The following is a 19812-nucleotide window of genomic DNA, read 5'->3' as shown; positions in this document are numbered from 1 at the left end:
TGGTCCAAAAGTCGTTCATTTATTCAGATGACCTTAGCAGGCAATGCGTACGGGCGGGGGTACTCTTTCGTGAACACACACACACACACACACACACACACACACATATATATATGTATATATATATATATATATATATATATATATATATATATATATATATATATATAGCATATATCCAAAATGAAATCTCAATAAAATCCAAAGGACCAGAAATAAAAAAAAAATAGATAAAAGCAAAGTAAAAATGAAAAAAACACAACACATCCCCCATATACACATTTATGTATATATATATATATATATATATATATATATATATATATATATACATTCATATATGCAGAGTGATAGTAGATACATAAGAATAATTAAAGTAGGAGTTCAGTTACAAGTAGTGACTGGTGGAGGGCACACTTTAGACTCGATTTGGATAATTTCAAAACAATGAATGTCGTTATGTTCCTTGAAAAATTGGATGTAGTAGTTCAGGGCTGGTGCTAGAAGGTGCTTACTTGATACAGAGACAGAGAGAGAGACTAGAAGAGACAGCAGGAGGCAGAACATTAGAGAGAGACGAGAGAGAGAGGAGGAGAGAGAAGGAGAGAGTTTGAAAATATATTTATCAATTTTTCAGAGAGAGGTATCCACTTGAAAAACATATTTATCTATTTTTCATAGTAACTGGGGACTAACGTTTATCCATATTTCCCGTAATATATATATATATATATATATATATATATATATATATATATATATAGTATATATATATATATATATATATATAATTCAAATTAATCGCGCAAAAATTATGTGTCCATTTTTCAGCGTATTTGAAAAGAACATTTCCCCATTTTCTACGGATACGCAGACGAAGTGATATAGATGAAGAAGCGTACCGCACTTGCATGTGCGTGCGCGCAAGCACGGACAGGAAACTAGGTATTTTCTGGTCGAGAGACCAAAAGGTCTTCGTGACTAAATTTATGGCTAATGTTTCATCCGATAATGACCAGTTTCGCATCATTCGTTTGGTTTTGGGTGCATTCTCACTGAAACTGTCAGCGGCGTTTTGATCCAGTTAATGGTTTCGGCTTTGTAGAACTTTGAAATTATTGATGCGACTCCGGTTATAAATAAATAAATAAATGAATATATATATATATATATATATATATATATATATATATATATATATATATATATATATATATATATATCATACATATATATATATATATATATATATATACTATATATATATATATATATATATATATATATATATATATATATATATATATATATATATATTATATATATATATATATATAATATATATATATATATATATAATATATGTATATATATAATATATAAATGTGTATATACATATATATATATATATATATATATATATATATATATATATATATACACATATATATACATATATATTAAGCTACTACAACTGTCCTTTAATCTCCAATTCGTTCTACCTCGGAATTAATATATTTTCATATATGCTAACCTGGTCGGTTTAGGCGTCACTGAAGTCCTCATTTCCCCTCTGTGCGCTGGTTCGAATCCACGAGAGGACGAAATTATCATCGACTGAAAAATTCCCCTTGGGTTAACATGTATGAAAAAAATATCAATTCCGAGGTAGAATGAATTGGATATTTAAGGGATATTTGTAGCTTAATGTATATATATATATATATATATATATATATATATATATATATATATATATATATACATATATATTTACATATATATATATATATAATAATATGAACAGAGCCTCGCGTATCGCATTAGATAGACGTAGAACGTAAAAAATAATATCCGCCAACTATTCTAACTATTCTAAATATTCTATTGTTTGTACGATCAAGTTTATTAAACACAGGTTAAAATTAAAACCTCTAAAACTGAAGTTCAAAATAATGAATATCCCCTGACCTTCCTTTACCCATCAAATAAATGATTGATCGATTAGCGAAAAGGCCGTATCTTGCGTTACAACGAAAGAATCGAATATAGTTAGAACTCTCCCAATCTCTGAAACAGCCCTAACTCCTTTTCCCACAAGTACATGAAGGATTTTTTTATTTTTTCCCTGACGCCATGTGTCCTGCGCAGCTCTTGTTAAGGACGTGTAATCGATACCCTAGGCCTAATGAGGGCTTTTAGGCCTACATTTAAACCTGGAGGCTGACACACCGCAAAGCAATAGTTACTGCATAAGGGGAAACTTTAGAAATGCTCAGGGAGAGGGAGGAGGAGGAGGAGGAGGAGGAGGAGGATTAGTGAGGAGGGGTTAAAGGAAGAAGGGTCTCCCTCAAACACCCCTCGAGGACCACCTAAACAGTTTTCCTCTAAAGCGGGTTTCCTAGACCGAGAATTTTCACAGGTTTCTTGATGACCCCTCGGGGCGCTGGGGGCGGCAAAGAAGGGGGGAGTGAGAGGGGTTGGGATGGGGTTAAGGGGATGGGTGGGGGGGGGGGCGTGAAGGGAACATTAGACGACGTCTTCCCCTCCCCACTCCTTAAAAGATCATGGTGTGAGAGAAACAAATCGAAGGTTAAAAAAAGGCCGTGCATTTCAAAATGACTGTGACAAGGAAAAAAAAAGGAAGGAACTCAAAATGGCGATAATATTTCCATTTATACAGAATCTGCTCATTATTTGGAATAATAATAATGGATGAATTCAAAGTGACAGCTCTTTACCTCAGATAATGGAGTTATTCAAAACTCAACATGTCAATGGGAAGAATGAATGAATTCAATATGGCAACAATTTTTATTTAATTCCTTTTGTCAGAACAACGGAGAATGCAATGGCAATGAATAAATAAAAGGAAATGTGCGAAAAAGAATAATTAACGTTAAAAATGAAAGGATATGACGAAAAAGAAGATTTGCAAACAGGTATGAGAAGAAAAACTTAAGAGAAAACTAAAATGAAATACAATATCAATCATAAATAACGAAACATACGCACGAACGTAAAGACAAGATATCAAATTAAGATAAGTGGACCCAAACGCCGTCAAATAACAAATCCAGAAAATGAGATTCATGATTACCTCCCTGAATTACAGAATATAAAACCTCCCTTTATTACTTCATTAGAATTTATGGTCTCAGACTTCCCGCCTCATACATGAAAGAAGTAGTAAACTCAGAATTAAATAAGCAGGAAAACTCTATTTAAAACAATATCCTCCCTATTTTTTTTAGAAAGACTGTAACAGGATACAAGATTATATTTTACTATTTTGCATAAAGTAATTCCTCCGTTCATCAGATATTCTAATCGCTTTTGGGATTAGCAAGCGTGTATAAACTGTCATAATCAGCGTTTTTTTTTTATGAAATGAGATTATTTCCCATCCCCTGAAAATATTAGGGTGATTTTGGTTTTCTTTATATTTTTCAAAGGTTGTGGAGTTTACAAGGAATTTTGTCCTGGGTACAAATTGTATTATAGTTATCAAAGAACTTTTGGTTGGATTTGTTACCAGAGGTAGGGTCAGAGCAGAATTTTTTTGTTTATATTGAATGAGAATAATTTCTACCCTTAAAAAGCTAACTTGACATTCTTTTCTCCTGTGATTAAACTGTCATAATCAGAATTTTTTTTCCATCAAATGGGATTATTTCCCATCCCCTAAATACATTAGGATGATTTACTTGCTATCTGTAAAGATTGTGATGGAGTTTGAAGGGAATTTTGTTATTGTGCAAGCGCCTCAGTGGCGTGATCGTATGGTATTGACGTATTACCTCGGTGGCCGCGAGTTCGATTCTCTGGCATTCCATTGAGGTGTGAGAGATGTGTATTTCTAGTGATAGAAGTTCACTCTCGACGTGGTTCGGAAGTCACGTAAAGCCGTTGGTCCCGTTGCTGAATAACCACTGGTTCCACGCAACAAAAACACCACACAAACAAACAATTGTGCATGCAAATTTTATTGTAGCTCTATCAAAGAACTTTCGATTGGTCTTGGGATCAGCCGTATCATATAAATTCTCAGAACAGAATCACATATGGCAAACTTTTTTTTTCTTTCTCTCTCTTGAAAGAGATCAGTTACCACACTTATAAAGCTAACCCTGACACTCTCCTCTCCTGTGTCACTTGCAGATCCGAAGTCCAGCGCCTGAAGAGCGCGCGCGCGACCGAGGGCGAAGCCAGCGCAGCCCAGGTCAAGGCCCACGAGCAGAGGGAGGCGGTGACGGCGACCTGGGTCGCAGACAACATCAAGCGCCTTCAGGACTCCGTGGTGGATCTGCAGCAGTCCCTCAACGTCACGCAAGCTATGCACGACAAACAGGTAAGTTCCTCGTTGGACGAGGGATTTTCGCGCTCGGCTACCAATCCGAAGTTCGATTCTCGGCTCAGCCAACGGGGAATCACAGGAATTTATTTCTGGTGATAAAAATTCATTTCTCGATATAATGTAGTTCGGATCCCACAATAAACTGTAGGTCCCGTTGCTAGGTGACCAATTGGTTCCTAGCCACGTAAATATATCTAATCCTTCGGGCCAGCCCTAGGAGAGCTGTTAATCAGCTCAGTGGTCTGGTAAAACTAAGATATACTTAACTTTTAACGACAAACAGGTGAGAGGATTTTTCAGCTATGCGTTTCGCAGGTAATGAGATTGATTGACATCCGTCTAGACCAGTGTTTCTTAAGCTTCCTTGTGCAGCGGATCCCTTTTATTATAATGACTCATGTAGCGGACCCCTTATAATGATCATTTCCCTCTTGGGTTTAGAAGTGTTTTCAGGGTATGATATATAGTACTAAAATTGCTACTGAATTATCTATTAATGGCTTGTCTTCGTCATAAATATTTACATTTTACTTAAAATAGCTTTCACAACATTTTTAATTTCGCAATTTTGCACATAAATTTGAGTGAACTTAACAGAAACGCTTCCTCCTCACATTATCCTGAGGACCCCTTGGAACATTCCACGGACCACACTTTAAGAAACACTGGTCTAGACCAATAACGAATGTAGTTCGAAAAACGATACTCTGACAACTAACGCCTCTTACGAGTATATATTCAGTTTCTGCAAAAGAGAATGCCATCGTACGAACTATTCCCTCAACGCGCAACACTTCAAAATAATAACACCGACCAAAAGAAAAAGAAAGAATGTTTTTGTCCCCCAGTTGCGCATTTCGAGGCTGTTTTGTTTGACACGACCCGCAATCACCGATGACGTTGCTTACTTCCTGCTGCCGAGTCGTCGGCAACTTCAGATGTCAAAATATACCCCGGGGACAAGTTCTGGATGTTTATGAAGTTGAAAGTGAAAAAAAGAATAAGCTTCTTTTGAAACCCATTACTTCGTTCGGTCGATTGTCAAATGACCGTGGGGTAGAATTTGAATATTCATGACAAGTGTGAAATTATCCTGAGGGGGAGTTGTGCCAAAGGGAACTAGGCGGTAAGACTGGTTAGAATATTACCGGAGATATTAGTTTTGAGAAGTTGTTCTTTAATCGAGATAAATCACGCTCGTTGTTTGATAACTACTTATCTTTTTCTCGCTTTGTGTTCTTCATATTCTTCTTTGAAGGCCCCCCTTCTCTAAAAATTGACGTGCTCGTGAAAAAATCAACGACTACAAAATTGCAACGTATGCATTAGGAGAATGATGTGAAAATTTTAAATAAAAATGATATGTACTGTAAAAATGATTGACCATCATTAGTAGGCTGTCTGGGAGAAACTCGTCGATTGTTGTTCTTTTTCCACAATAAAAGTTTATAATTTCAAAAAGTTAATTTAATCAGATATATATATATATATATAGTATATATATATATATATATATATATATAGATATATATAATTTAATATATATATATATTATAGAATAATATCTCATATATAACATATATATATTATAATATATATATATGATATATATATATATATATATATTTATCTATATATATATATATATATATATATATATATATATATACTATATATATATATATATATATAAATATATTAATAATAAATATAATAATATATATATATATATTAATATATAATATTGGTAAATCCAATCATTCCTCCTCAGGAGGTCGAATCTCGCCTTCTGACGGTGACGAAGGACGTCCTCGCCCTCAGGGGCACTATGGCGGGAGTTACCTCGAAGGCCGAGGCTGCGGCCGCCACCTCCAAGACCCTTCAGGAGGACCTTGCCAGAAATTCGGAGGATCTGCACCACGCCATGGGTCAAGTGGCAGCTGTCAGGACGGAGGTATGTAATGAATTTCCTTTTGTAATATCTACATTTCTTTGTTAGGGTGTCCATAAAGTCCCAGTACCATTCTAAGCAATAAATATTTAATAGTACTGGGACTTTGTGGACACCCTGTATAAGGCTAATGAAATGTATAGAATGTTTTAGCTAAATAATACTGTATTTTAACGTGTTTAAATTACATGATAAAAACATAATAAAGTCAACGATTCAATCTACACATGTGATGTAGATGGGACGATCGATTCCATCAGTTATACATTTTTCAAACGCTGGGCTTTTATATTTTCCATAATGGGACAAAATTTGTGTAAATTTGCTTCGTAAAATTTTTGAATGAGATAGATGCACAGCAGGATTTCTATCCGTTTCGTGTTTGAAAAAACCTCACAAAAAATGAATGAACGCAATACACATGAACTACTTCCTTCCTCTCTCTCTACTCCTCTACTCTCCTGTTCTCTCTCTCTCTCTCTCTCTCTCTCTCTCTCTCTCTCTCTCTTCCTCCGCCATGCATACACAATCAGATAAGGGCAATTTCATCGCCGTTGCCTCTTCCTTCCTGTGCACTTCCCACTATAAACCATCCAGTGGCCTCCCTTCATCCTCTCCGCCATTATGATTGCAAACTGGTCAGTTGGTGGTAATCTCAGGATTTTCCCACAATTCAGGAAGGATTTTCACTTCCTCTCACCTCTGAATATGAGGGGGGGCGGGGCGCGCAGGGCGGGGAAGAAAGAAAGCATCGCATTCTTATTCAACATTAATTTGTGTGAGAGAGAGAGAGAGAGATTAGAGAGAGAGAGAGAGAGAGAGAGAGAGAGAGAGAGAGAGAGAGTACATTCCTCTGGATGACATAATACAAGATTTTTGTACATACCAGATCCATAATACATGATATCGCCTAAAGATTCCTTTCCAAGCTCCGTCAAAATTAATGAAGAACATTCATCTATCAAATAAAGGAAATACGAACGAAATCATCTTTGTGGTTTCAAAATTGCACCATTGATTATTCGCATCTGTTTCTTTTCCTGTAACTCTAAAGCTTTAGCATCTCTGTCTGACTGTCTGTCTGTCTTTTTTAAGTAAAACAAAATCCCTGTTATTCTTGTTTTTCGTATATTGTGAAAGAAGCAGTTTCTATAATCTCCTTTTCTTGAAACTGAAAACCCCTTACTTGATTAGAAAATAATAATCCAAAAATTATTTGCCTAACTCTAAAATTCCTTCCAAAATTCCCTGAATGAAATTTTGAAAAATTTTAATGATAAAATCAACCTTTTCTTTACAAAACCTTTGTTTTTTTTTAGATGCTGCAGGTATATGAGAACGACTAATAAAATTTTTTTAATGAAAATAAAACCATAAAAATTTACTACATGATTACTCAAATCTCTCTCTCACCAGAAGTGGTAAACAGCAACAGTGTAGAAGAGTTTAAAAGAAAGCTAGACAAAATCATTAAGGACACTGTGAATGCACAGTAAAACCTGCTCCTACAGATAAGTGAGCGCACGATGTCTCCTCGGATGGACTAACAAGTCTTTTTGAGACATCCTAATCCTTGTAACTCTCTCTCTCTCTCTCTCTCTCTCTCTCTCTCTCTCTCTCTCTCACGCTTTTGAGCCCACCTTCACTTCTGACATCGCGCCGTCGCGTCCCAGTGACGTAGCAGGAGCCTAATGACGTCACGGATTGACATCGGGTTTGTTAAACCATAGTCCGAATTATCGTTATGCTGTTTATGGCCTCTTTGTTTCGCCGCTCCCTTGGGCAACAAACCTTGAGGAATAGACAGGGAGGGAAGAGAAGTTGCTTTTGTTTATGGTTTGACAACTTCATCGTGGAGAGAGAGAGAGAGAGAGAGAGAGAGAGAGAGAGAGAGAGAGAGAGAGAGAGGATTATTTATTGGCTGGGGTCTTTCATATGTGGGTGGTCTGTTACAGGTTGTACCTGAAGTTTGGTTTGGCGGTTTGTTCCCTGTTTATCTACCAATATAAGTATATATATATATATATATATATATATATATATATATATATATATATATATTATATATATATACGTGTTTATATATTTATATGCACACATATGTAAGTATATATATATATATATATATATATATATATATGATACGATATACATATATGTACGTATATATTATATGTATATATATATATATATAATATCACATATATATACATACATATATATATATATATATATATATATATATATATATATATATATATATATATATATATATATATATATATATAAAATCCCCAATAACCTCTTACCTACTCGACTTTCCGAACATTTGGATACGCTTTTATGGTTCAGCTCATGCATGCATATATCTATCAAATATTTGTACTGTAGTTGACTAGACCTATTCGCAGCACCGTAACATAACATTTTAGATTAGAAACTTGCAAGAGATCTTAAGGGAAATGGTGGTTTTAGCAACGGGTCACAATAATTTACCAGGAGCCAACACAAGGACCCAATCAACCATCCGTGATATATTCATCTTGATTGAACTTCCAACCTTTGCATCTTCTAGCACACAACTGGGACCCACCCCTATCTTGTTTTCCTTCCTCCTCCTCTGACTAATTACCTTCGGAACATCTGTGTTCAGGTGTCTGATCGACAATGGCAATACATCCCGTCATTTTGACTTATCAACGAGTCTTTATGCCGTCAATAAAACATCAATCATCGATGAGTGTTCTTGGTTAACATCCCGCTAGTTTCTACCAATCATCATTTGTATTTCACAATCTTCTTCACTTGGTTTGGTTTGGCTCTTGTTTTTGACATGCTAATTCAAAACACTAATAATTATAATTCCTCTGACTGTACTTAATTTTAGATTAGAATTTTTAATATGGAAAAATACATTTAATCTGATCTAATCACCGGGGAATTTCAGTGTTTTTTAGTATTTATTTTCAACAGAAAGTGCATCTTTGAAAAAAAAAAAGATTTGTCTTAATAAATCTACGTATCCATATGTCCTCCTTTTCAAGCGTCAGCGTGGGAAGGTGAGTGAGAGAGAGAGAGAGAGAGAGAGAGAGAGAGAGAGAGAGAGAGAGAGAGAGAGACCGCGGCGGTTGTGTGGGAGGCCTTTTTCACAAACCTTGACGTGAGCCTAAGATAGAAGTGTCAGGCTGCTAATTGATTTTCTACCGAAAACCACTAAGAGAAACTGACTGGATTCCATTACTTATCCCTTGTAAGATTCGGAAAGCGATAAAATGCAGCTCGAAAGGCGGAAAAGTTTTTTGTAAATGTAAATATATATATATATATATATATATATATATATATATATATATATGATATATATATATATATATCTATATATATAGGACTATATATATATATATATATATATCAGTTATATATAATAATAGCTCTAATTAATTTACCTCAGCATTGGATTTCTGGAACTTTGACCCCCGTTCATGTATCAAGAACCTTATATTCTTGCCATTCCTACGCTATCTTAGCCTTCAAAACCTAATGTCATATTTATTTGCTGCATGTAAAAATAATTTCCCACGAACTTTCTTCATTCACACTAACCAAATCTACCAAACATAATATCTGAATAAGAAGAAATAATTTAACCTTCGAAAAAGGACAAAGATGATAAATGAAATTCTTGGAGTTATTGACAGGCATTGAAAGGTCATCTAAGAGACACCTGGTAGAAGAAACCAGCAAATCTAATTAAGATAGATACTGAACCTTGTTACCTGACCTTAAAAGGACCCAGCCAATTTCGGCAAATGGCACTGGGGAATTGGGACACTCCAGCATCCAATTTCTCGTCCAATTAATTTTCGCGAAGGAAAGGGCGTTTCATTGAAAGCAGGTAATTGAAAACGAAAAAGGAAAATGACTTGGTGATTCTTTTCGGGTAATTAATGTCTTCTTTGGGTTCCACATTTTGGATAAAATTGGAAAATTTAAAAATGGATGATTAACGACCGATGGAAATCTGTTTAAAATTGAATTTAAATGAAGATTTGATATTAAAAGCTTCGTAATATATGGCTTTGAAATCTCGTGATATGCACAGGAATTACCGTCAGATGTGAGAGACTTACAGATGCACCATGATTAAGAAAAAATATCTTCAGGAAAAAGAGCAGTATTGATAATTATTCTAACTTTCACTGATATACTTATTATTTAATGCAGTCTTCAGCTGCGCATAAATAATCATGGATATAAAAACAAAATTATTATGTCAAACTAATCCAATCCCTGGTTATTATAAGAATGTCATAAGACATAAGAATCGTCTCTCATCACTGTCATCTTTCTCTTTGGGTAGTGAAGAAATTATGTATATATGGATATATATCGAATATATATATAATATATATTATATATAATATATATATAATATATATATTATATATTCCATATATAATAACATATATTGTATAGGTATATGTAGTTATATAAGTATAATATATATCTATATATATATTTTATGTATATATATATATAGATATATATAGTATATATCATATATATATATACATATATATATATACCATATATTGTATATTGTATATGTATATATATAATATCTATATAGATATATATATATATATATATATATGTTTATGTTTATGTTTATATATATAATATATATAATATATATATGTGTGTGTGTGTGTGTGTGTGTGTGTCTTTTTACTTTAATATATAAGAAGAAAAGGAAAAACATACTGCAAAGATGATGGATGGAAATATAACTGCACCTTTTGATTTTCAACATTCAGAGTACTTCCTTAGTACTGAGATTCCACTCCTCCCCCCACCCCCTCTATACACTAAGTTAAATATTCGCCTCTCTCATAATATATAATGTTTATGTAACAAATCAATCACTGACACTTTCATTTCTTCCATTCAGATAGACAGTGACTTACGCCTATATGTAACCAGGAATCAAGATCTGTAATGGCAATAATGTCGTGTAAGATGATGATGAGAGAGAGAGAGAGAGAGAGAGAGAGAGAGAGAGAGAGAGAGAGAGAGAGAGAGAGAGAGAGACTGGTCTGTGGAGGGAAGGGAGACCCAAAAGTCTCGTCTGACCCAGAGCTGTCCAGAAAGTGCCGATGCGGTTCCAGGTGTTGAGTGGATCCAGTGGCCACTTAATCCGATTACAAAGATGAGGAAAACGAGAGAGAGAGTGTGTATGTGTGAGGGAGGTCGCACGGAGCTACTGCTGGAGTTGGGTAGCTGGGAGAGAGGGTATATCAAAAGAAATACGAGTGACTGTAGGGCTCCTTTTGCCCTCGGTCAGAGCAACAGGGTAGCATTGGTTTAAAAAGCATCTTGATGGCCATTCAGGGTATTCTATTATGGTATAGCTGTTGTGGATTACGATTGATGGATTTTGAATCTAGATTTCCTTTAAGCAAGGGGGAGGTAGGATACGGGATGTGGATTGGGTGTGGGTGGGGCGTGGGTGGTGGGTGTAGTCTTGTAGGGGCGCTTATTCTCGACTGGCCATTCATTCGGTCTGATTATTTGACAGACCTTTGATCCATTTATGCTAAATCCCACTGGAATGACGCCGCGTGTTCCTAATTCGCAAAGTTATTCCGATGCGGTCCAAACATTAAAAAACCCTGAAAGTCACTATCGAAAAGATTTTAGAATGGAATTAGATTCAGCGATAAGCGAATATAAAAATAATCAGCGAAAACAAGAATTAATTCGTGGGTTGATAGATCTTAGTATAATCTTTGAAACACATACAACACACACTACCCTTATCATTCTGACGGTTTGGCCTTTGGTATAATAAAATAACGATTCCGAACATAGGATAAATATCATCATTGAACCACAAGTCTGGAATAGCCTCAAGTTTGCAAAGCCATCTGCGTCAAGCTTCATTTTAGGCGACTATTCATGGAACACGCACTGAAAAAAAAAAGTTCCTGATGCCGAAAGGAAAGCTACGTCCTTCAGGAGACTTCGGGGGACGCTTTTGTATCCCTGACTAATACCCAGGGGCGCCAGTGAGACTAGGAGGGACACCCGGGTATACCTTCTATTCAGCTTCTTGATGGGGATATTACGCGGACAATGTCACTCCCTCACATGGATCTGGATTCAAGAAATACCCTCCTTTTTTTACGGCAGATTACCTTTACGACGAGAGGAAATAACTTCCAGAAATAGGGTTCTATTCACATGAACACTTCTGTACTATTGAGACTGATTCATAGATTTATGCAGTTCAGTAACTGCAGAGCATAACATAACTTAACAAATATATATTCTTTAATTTCTCTTCACTTATTCCTCCTCAACTACTTACTTTCAAAAGTCGCGAAAATTTCCGATACCAAATTTTCAAAATGGAACGGCAAACAGTTGTTTAAAAAGAAGAAGACTTTGTTTACTCATTCCAAAGACTGTTGGAGGCTGGCAGTACTCTCGCAATTTGCCCCCTTGACTACATTCTCCGCCCTCTTCCTCTTGCCTAACCCCAGATCCTAACCCTTTTCTCCCTACGCTGACGAGATGACTTGCTGTTATATACAGTATATTCTCCATCCTCTTACTCGTCATTCTCTTCAGCATTACCCTTCATCTCTCTCCCTCTCTCCGTCTCTCTTCTTGCCCTCGACTTCCTTCGCTCCACGAAAAACAGGGGCACGTTTTAACTCCTCTTTGCGCAGCCTCGATTCATGATAAATTATCGAGATCATTTTAATCATTCTGTTGCAAGCCAAAGTCAGTATGCAACAGTTGGCCTTCGCTGAACTCCTTAGGGACACTTATATACCAGCTTCCTTCACACTCCATCTGCCCGACCGTGCAGTTCAAAGAAAAATCTCTCTCTCTCTCTCTCTCTCTCTCTCTCTCTCTCTCTCTCTCTCTCTCTGATAAAAAAAAGAGGCAGAATATAAGCAATAACATGAAAAAGAATAAAAAACTAAAACAGCGGAGAAACGTCTGTAGCGCATGCCACATGTCGCCCACCGTTTTCCAGCTGACGCCGATTTTACATTCCAGTGTTTCATTTCAAAATGCTTCGTCCGGGATTGACAGTGGCATCCCTGTAACTCTATGCATCGGGTGAACGTTAGTCTTAGCCACGGGCAGAACGAATATTTAGTGCACGAACAGCGCAATACGTAAGATTGTTTATTAAATACTCGTTGTGGATTGCGTTTATGCTTACTGTACGTTAGACGACTTATCCTATTTGGCCTTCAGGAGGCTGATATCCTCAAGGTTTACAAAGCAACCAGAGATTAATTTGTTCCATGGATTTTGTAAAATGATGTGTATGTAAGTATGTGTGTGTGTTCCTGTTTTTGGTCAAACTGTTTCTGTAAGGGTTCATAGATATTACTTTGCATTTTTGGTAATGCTATAGGCAACTAGTCTGGACTCTCTCTCTCTCTCTCTCTCTCTCTCTCTCTCTCTCTCTCTCTCTCTCTCTCTCTCTCTCTCCTCTACCTAGCCACGTCTGCATGTGTATGATAAGCAAATATTTCATGCACATGGTTTATCGTTATCATGGAAAATTACCATTTTTATCATTATATTTTTCTAATTAACCAAAATATCTTTGACTGTGATTATTACTCGTGAGATGGAAAATGTCTACGATCGACGTTTTATCAATACTTATATACACCTACATATCGAGACTTGATTAGGTAAGTTCAGGTTTAGCTCAATTAGTTTAGGTTCGGGGTTGAGACTTTGCCAGTCATTTATAAAAAGTTCTAGAAACTGTCCAAAATGAAGAACTAACACAACCCACAAGTCAGCACTAAATTCAGCACTAAATGCCACTGGGGCTTGAAGAAGGAAATGCAATTGGGTCCCAAACAAGTGAGGGATAAGTTATGGCTATTTATCCTCTGGAAAAGCTAATCAACAAGTTACCTCTGGAAGCGAACAAATCTTACAAAATAACCTCCTTTCAAGATACACAGCGAAAACCTTTATGCAAAATCTACTTGAGTTTGCAAAGGTTCACTGCTAATATATTACATGCTCGCAACATTTCATTATGCAAATCAGTATGAAAAGAAAACGAAATTGGTAAAAATTTGCACAAATAATCTCTTCCATTATCATTAGCACTACTTTACGAGTTCCGAGTGGTTGTTGAGGGCTCACAATAACTTGCAACTAATACTTGGTGATTTCAACATAACAGTAAATACGTATCCAAGCGACCCTTCATAGATGTTGTGGTTGTGGTAAAGGAAATATTAACAGTAACAAGGAACAACAATAGTTGTAATGTTGAATGGTTGCATCATTAATAATAGGATTTTTCTACGACACGCATCCTCAAAACAACCCATATCCTACAAAACTTCCCTAAAGTACAAAGTCCACCACGGACTCCCAGGTTCCCTTCCTGCTAGCATCCTTTTTTTGCCCCCTCACCTATAAATATGCACTCTTTTGAAGTTTTTTTATGCTTACTACGCATCCGAACAGCCTCCACCCTTCCTAACGCTATTTCTCACCCTCTCTCCCACCTCCCAGCGACTCACCCCACCCCGCATTAGTCCCCTCCCCCATCAGCTTGCAGGGCCTTCTTCCGTCATTAAGTACCTTCGTCAACTCCCAATATTAAATGCATCCTATTGTTAGCGTCTTACGAGGGGGAAGAGTTCAGTTGCCCAAGTACTAATAGTAGTAGTAGTGGCAAAAGTAGTAAGAGGAGAAGGAGAAGGAGAAGGAGGAGGAGAGAGGGGGCTGTGTTATTTACGAGGGAGAGGAGAAGGAAGAGTAGGAGGTGAGCAATAAATTTTCATACATTCCCTCCACAACATCCTTTCCTTAATCCCTTTCGGTTTTCCTCGTTCCACGTTTCTTGCTTCTTACATTTATCGTTCTTTTTCTTCTTCTTTTATTGCACCCTTCTGCCACCTTGCTCCTCTCATAATTATCCCTCACTACTAACCACGGAACCCCCCTTTTTTTCATTTTTTTATCTGCATGTTCTTATATTTTCATTTCCAACTTCGTTTTGTTTAGCTGTATGTATGCTTTTTCATGAAATACGCGATCTTTAGTTTCATGACTTACTTTTATTGTTTTTATTGCCATTTTCATGATTTTATATATTATTCATCTTCCTTTTGCTTTACCTGATTAAATAATTTCAGTAAAATCGACATTATTGTTATCGTTATTATGATTTCGTAAAATGCATTCCTTCCCCCCCCCCCTCTCTCTCTCTCTCTCCCTCTCTCTCTCTCTCACTCTCTCACTCTCATCCCTGCCCTCTTTCTGTCTTTCCCAAACCTATCCCCCTTCATTAGCGAGGCTGGTGGGTGACCAGATGAAGGAGGGTGAGGATTTGCGTGTAATTTTTTGAGGCTTTGGGTGTAAAGTTTCGTGAAGGGTCTCACTGGGGTATCCGGCAGAAGTGTCCACCAGGAGAGAGAGAGAGAGAGAGAGAGAGAGAGAGAGAGAGAGAGAGAGAGAGAGAGAGAGAGAGAGACGGGGACGGGTGGACAGGCAAACGGACAAATTTACTACACGTATGATATTTGGTAGCCCTTTTGAGAAAGATTCTGTGGACTGCGTCTCAACATATATAACGTCAGGATTAATGAGACAGCTTGAGCTCTTAGCATGTCCTGGAAATCACCCTGCCGTGGCTTTCTCCCATGACCACTTAAGCCCTTAATGAAGGCATTTATCAATAGGATAGCTAGATCAGGCCTAAGAGGCTGTTGGCTTATCCAGGTGTATAAGAGAGAGAGAGAGAGAGAGAGAGAGAGTAGACGTGTAGTAGCTTAGTAAGTTTTCTGTATTAGGTGAAAAACAGACAAAAACATACAGACTGTTTAGAAGCAACTGTAAATTTATACTAAGAGGGAGAAAGTAAGTGGGAAAGTCTAGCTTCTGGAGAAGAAGAAGAAGAAGAAGAAGAAGAAGAAGACCTGGTAGGAAATGGCAGAAGGGACAGGATGTCCATTGACAGGTAACTCTGCAATGTTGAAAAGGCGAGAGAAGAAAGACGAGACAGATGGACAGAAAGACAGGCAGACAGGCAGACAGAAGCCGCGAAAGAAAGAAACTGTGCAGTACAGTTTACTAAAAGTTTGACAGAGGCAGAGAGTATTCATTAAAGTCCTTCCAGGATGAAAGGTTAAATGGATAATGAGGATATTAAACTTGAAAATACAGGGAATATTTAAGCACGGAGGAATATAAGAAGTAAATTGCAGGTGTTGAGGGTAAAGAGAACCTGATAATATTCGTAGGATTTTTTCGGCTTACAGAGATTAGGTGGGACCTGGTTCTCGTCATGCAAGAAACTTAGTTTCATATGTTGCAATGGCTTTCCATTCAGTAAATGGCCTTTTCTGTACTGAAACAACAACTGAATTACCATTCGTCTATTTAATTACATATTGTAAAATGAATTTTGAATGATTTTTTTTTGTGGGGTATGGTTTTAATTTCAACCATGCGCATGTGTAGAATAGCGAGTCGGATGCTGGCTTCCTGCCAAATCTGTATTTACCTTTTCTTAACCGTAAAATATAATTGCAATCTTTCTGAAGCATCTGAGACCTTCTGAAACCGTCTAAAAATCTTCTACAACCCTTCAGATTTCTACAAAAAACTCCAAAAACTTCACAAAGCATCACACAAAACCTCTATCAATACTAGGAAAAAAAGTTTTCAATATAACTTAAAACGTCAATATTCCCAGCATATATTTTTAAAAAGATCACAAACGTCTCCAAAGCCAGAGGGGTTTCAATAGAAGCTTATCAAGGCGAGCTTTACGTGCCTGAAGAGGAAATATTAAAACGGGGCGATGCAGGAAGTCGATAAAGGCATTTATGCATAAATTTGCTTCTCGGCTTTTGTTGCGTCACAGTTTTCCCGAAGTTTATGTTCCAAGTCAAGGCTAATGGAGCGAACGCTACTGGCGTTGTTGATATCAACGCAGAGAGAGAGAGGGGGGGAATGCATAACCAGTTAGATTCAGAATAGTGATTTATACACACACCCACACACATACACACACAAACAAACAAAATCCACGGTGGAAAGAGAAACGTGGATTTTGTCTTTTTTCTTATATTCATCACGTTCCATATTTTTGTGATTTAGTTAAACATACATACATTCATACACACACAATATATATGTGTGTGTATGAGTGTGTCTTTGTCATTAAAGGTTGGCTCCAGAAGGCGATGTCCTTCATGCTCAGAGCAACCCATTCTGGGATGAGGCTGCGAGCCACTTGATTCCTCTGCCTTGATTACATTATATCGAGAAATGAATTTCTAATCACCAGAAATCAACTCCTTTGGTTCCGTGCTGGCAGCGGCGAGAAGCGAACTCAGGCATCTTAGATAGAAAAACAGCACAAATGAAACCCTTACTTCCAACCAGATCTAATAATTGGACGCTGGCAAGACACCTCTCCACTTCCCAGCATATCCTATCTTTAGGCTCTTAGTGAGCGAAACCTTATCTTTAATCCATATCCTTAATCCCTTGCCCTCCACCCGCCGTTCCATCGGAACCCGTAATTAACCAATAGTTTTCCAGCCCTTCTTTCTGGCGCTGCCCCCTCTCGCGATATTATTTATCACGTCAATTTTGTCCTTCCCCCTCCAACCTTCTTTTCGCTCAGCTTTGTCTCTTCCCAGGGCTCTCTTTGCGCCTCCTACTTACTATTCGCTTGACTCTTTAGACTTGATCCTCTGGTTACACAGGGTCCTGTCTCTCTCCCTCTTTTGAAGATTTCTTGGTCCGAACTGTTGGCTTGGTTCTTCATTGCTGCAGAATTTTTTCTATCTTCTGAAGACTTGTCTGATTAGCTAACTTCTGTCTCTGATTACAGTCTTCCTTAACATGCATCTCTCTCTCTCTCTCCTCTCTCTCTCTCTCTCTCTCTCTCTCTCTCCTCCTTAAGTTTCTCCAAAACTTACTCGCCTCACTAGACAATTTTGTTTCAGGCTGAGCAATCAGAGCTCTCTCTCTCTCTCTCTCTCTCTCTCTCTCTCTCTCTCTCTCTCTCTCTCCTTTCTCCACAACTTACTCGCCTCACTAGACAACTTTGTTTCAGGCTGAGCAATCAGAGCTCTCTCTCTCTCTCTCTCTCTCTCTCTCTCTCTCTCTCTCTCTCTCTCTGCATTTCGTATTTATTCAAAGAATCTTAAGCACATATTGTTAATTCCTCTCTCTTCGTTATGAATATTCATTTCTCCATTACAATATTCGAACTGTGCAGTTCCGTTTTTCTAGTCTCCTCGTGATAAAAATACCGGTATTTCTTTCCTTTATAGAAATATATCTCCAAAAGTGCCACTCGTCTCTTTCTCGCGTTTCTATGATTAAGAAATTACAATCTTTACGATAAGAAAAAAAAACTTCTCAAGAGTTTCTTCTTCACTACAGCGAAGGTTACAAAATTTTCAGTAGCATCGCTCCTCTCGATTCTGGTCTATTCCAGTAGTTAAACGTAATAGCCAGCTTCTCAATCTTCCTCGGAGCTAATCGTAATAACCCATCTTCTCAATCCTCCTTATTTCCTTTATCAAAACTCCGCAATAAATTACAAATGAACCGCCCATCCGTCTCGTAGTTAGAAACACATCCCTCCATCATGGCTCATATTCCTCGGGAATACTGTTTAAAGGAGAGCGTTCATTTTCGACAATCGTACGTGAACCAACTATTAACTTTGCCTAGAAGCTTCATTGGTGAGCGCAGGGACATTTTACAAAGTATAAATTGGGAGGAAATGCATTTTTTAAATTGCCGTTTTCTTTACACATCAAAGTTTACTAACTGAGACGATGCAGTACAAGACAGCACTGGCCATCTTTTGTAAACGAACGTAGCTTATAAATTATGAATTGTGATACGGTTTTTTTTACCTCTTTTCTATGCAAGTGTGAAAATGTCATGAATCAGCACTATGGACATTTCGATTACTGGTTTACTCACATTTAAACTTCTAACATCAAAGACCGTCCCCGATATCGTGTATTGCTTATAAATGGCCGAAAATAACCCAGAAACATGAAGTGCAATAATAAAATATTGTCAAATATTTTAAGCATGCAACAGCTTCAATCAGTTGAGAAGGATTAGAATATATACACTTAGGGTTTGCTGAATGGCTTACTGGACCTCTACGCATGGAATATAATATAAAATGTAATTTTTTAACATTCATGTAAGAGTATTAACACAATCTATAGCAGAAAACTATTGATCTTGAGAAATAACTGAAATATATTTAATGAAAAGCCGGAATAGAAGAAGAAGAAGAAGAAGAAAAAGAAGAAGAAGAAGAAGATGATGAAGAAGAAATAAGTCCAGCAACTTGTGGGGCCATAAATAAGACGAATTTCGTTTTTGCTCCGACCACAAATTACTTGGACAATAACATATGTAAGCTGTTTGTCATTCGATCAAAACCAATTACTCC

The 19812-nt window shown here is 36.9% G+C and overlaps 1 protein-coding gene across 1 annotated transcript in view; it reads left to right on the top strand.

The window, feature by feature from the left end:
- Positions 1–19812, top strand: part of LOC135201460 (plasminogen-binding group A streptococcal M-like protein PAM) — an 81759-nt gene that overhangs the window by 29228 nt on the left and 32719 nt on the right. Inside the window, exons 2-3 of the mRNA XM_064230425.1 lie at positions 4162–4351; positions 6129–6311. Coding sequence (XP_064086495.1) covers positions 4162–4351; positions 6129–6311 — 373 coding nt within the window. The remainder of the gene's footprint in view (positions 1–4161; positions 4352–6128; positions 6312–19812) is intronic.

Source organism: Macrobrachium nipponense, chromosome 28 (genome assembly GCF_015104395.2).
Source record: "Macrobrachium nipponense isolate FS-2020 chromosome 28, ASM1510439v2, whole genome shotgun sequence".
Taxonomy (NCBI): Eukaryota; Metazoa; Arthropoda; class Malacostraca; order Decapoda; family Palaemonidae; genus Macrobrachium; species Macrobrachium nipponense.
This window is presented reverse-complemented; position numbering and strand designations above follow the sequence as displayed.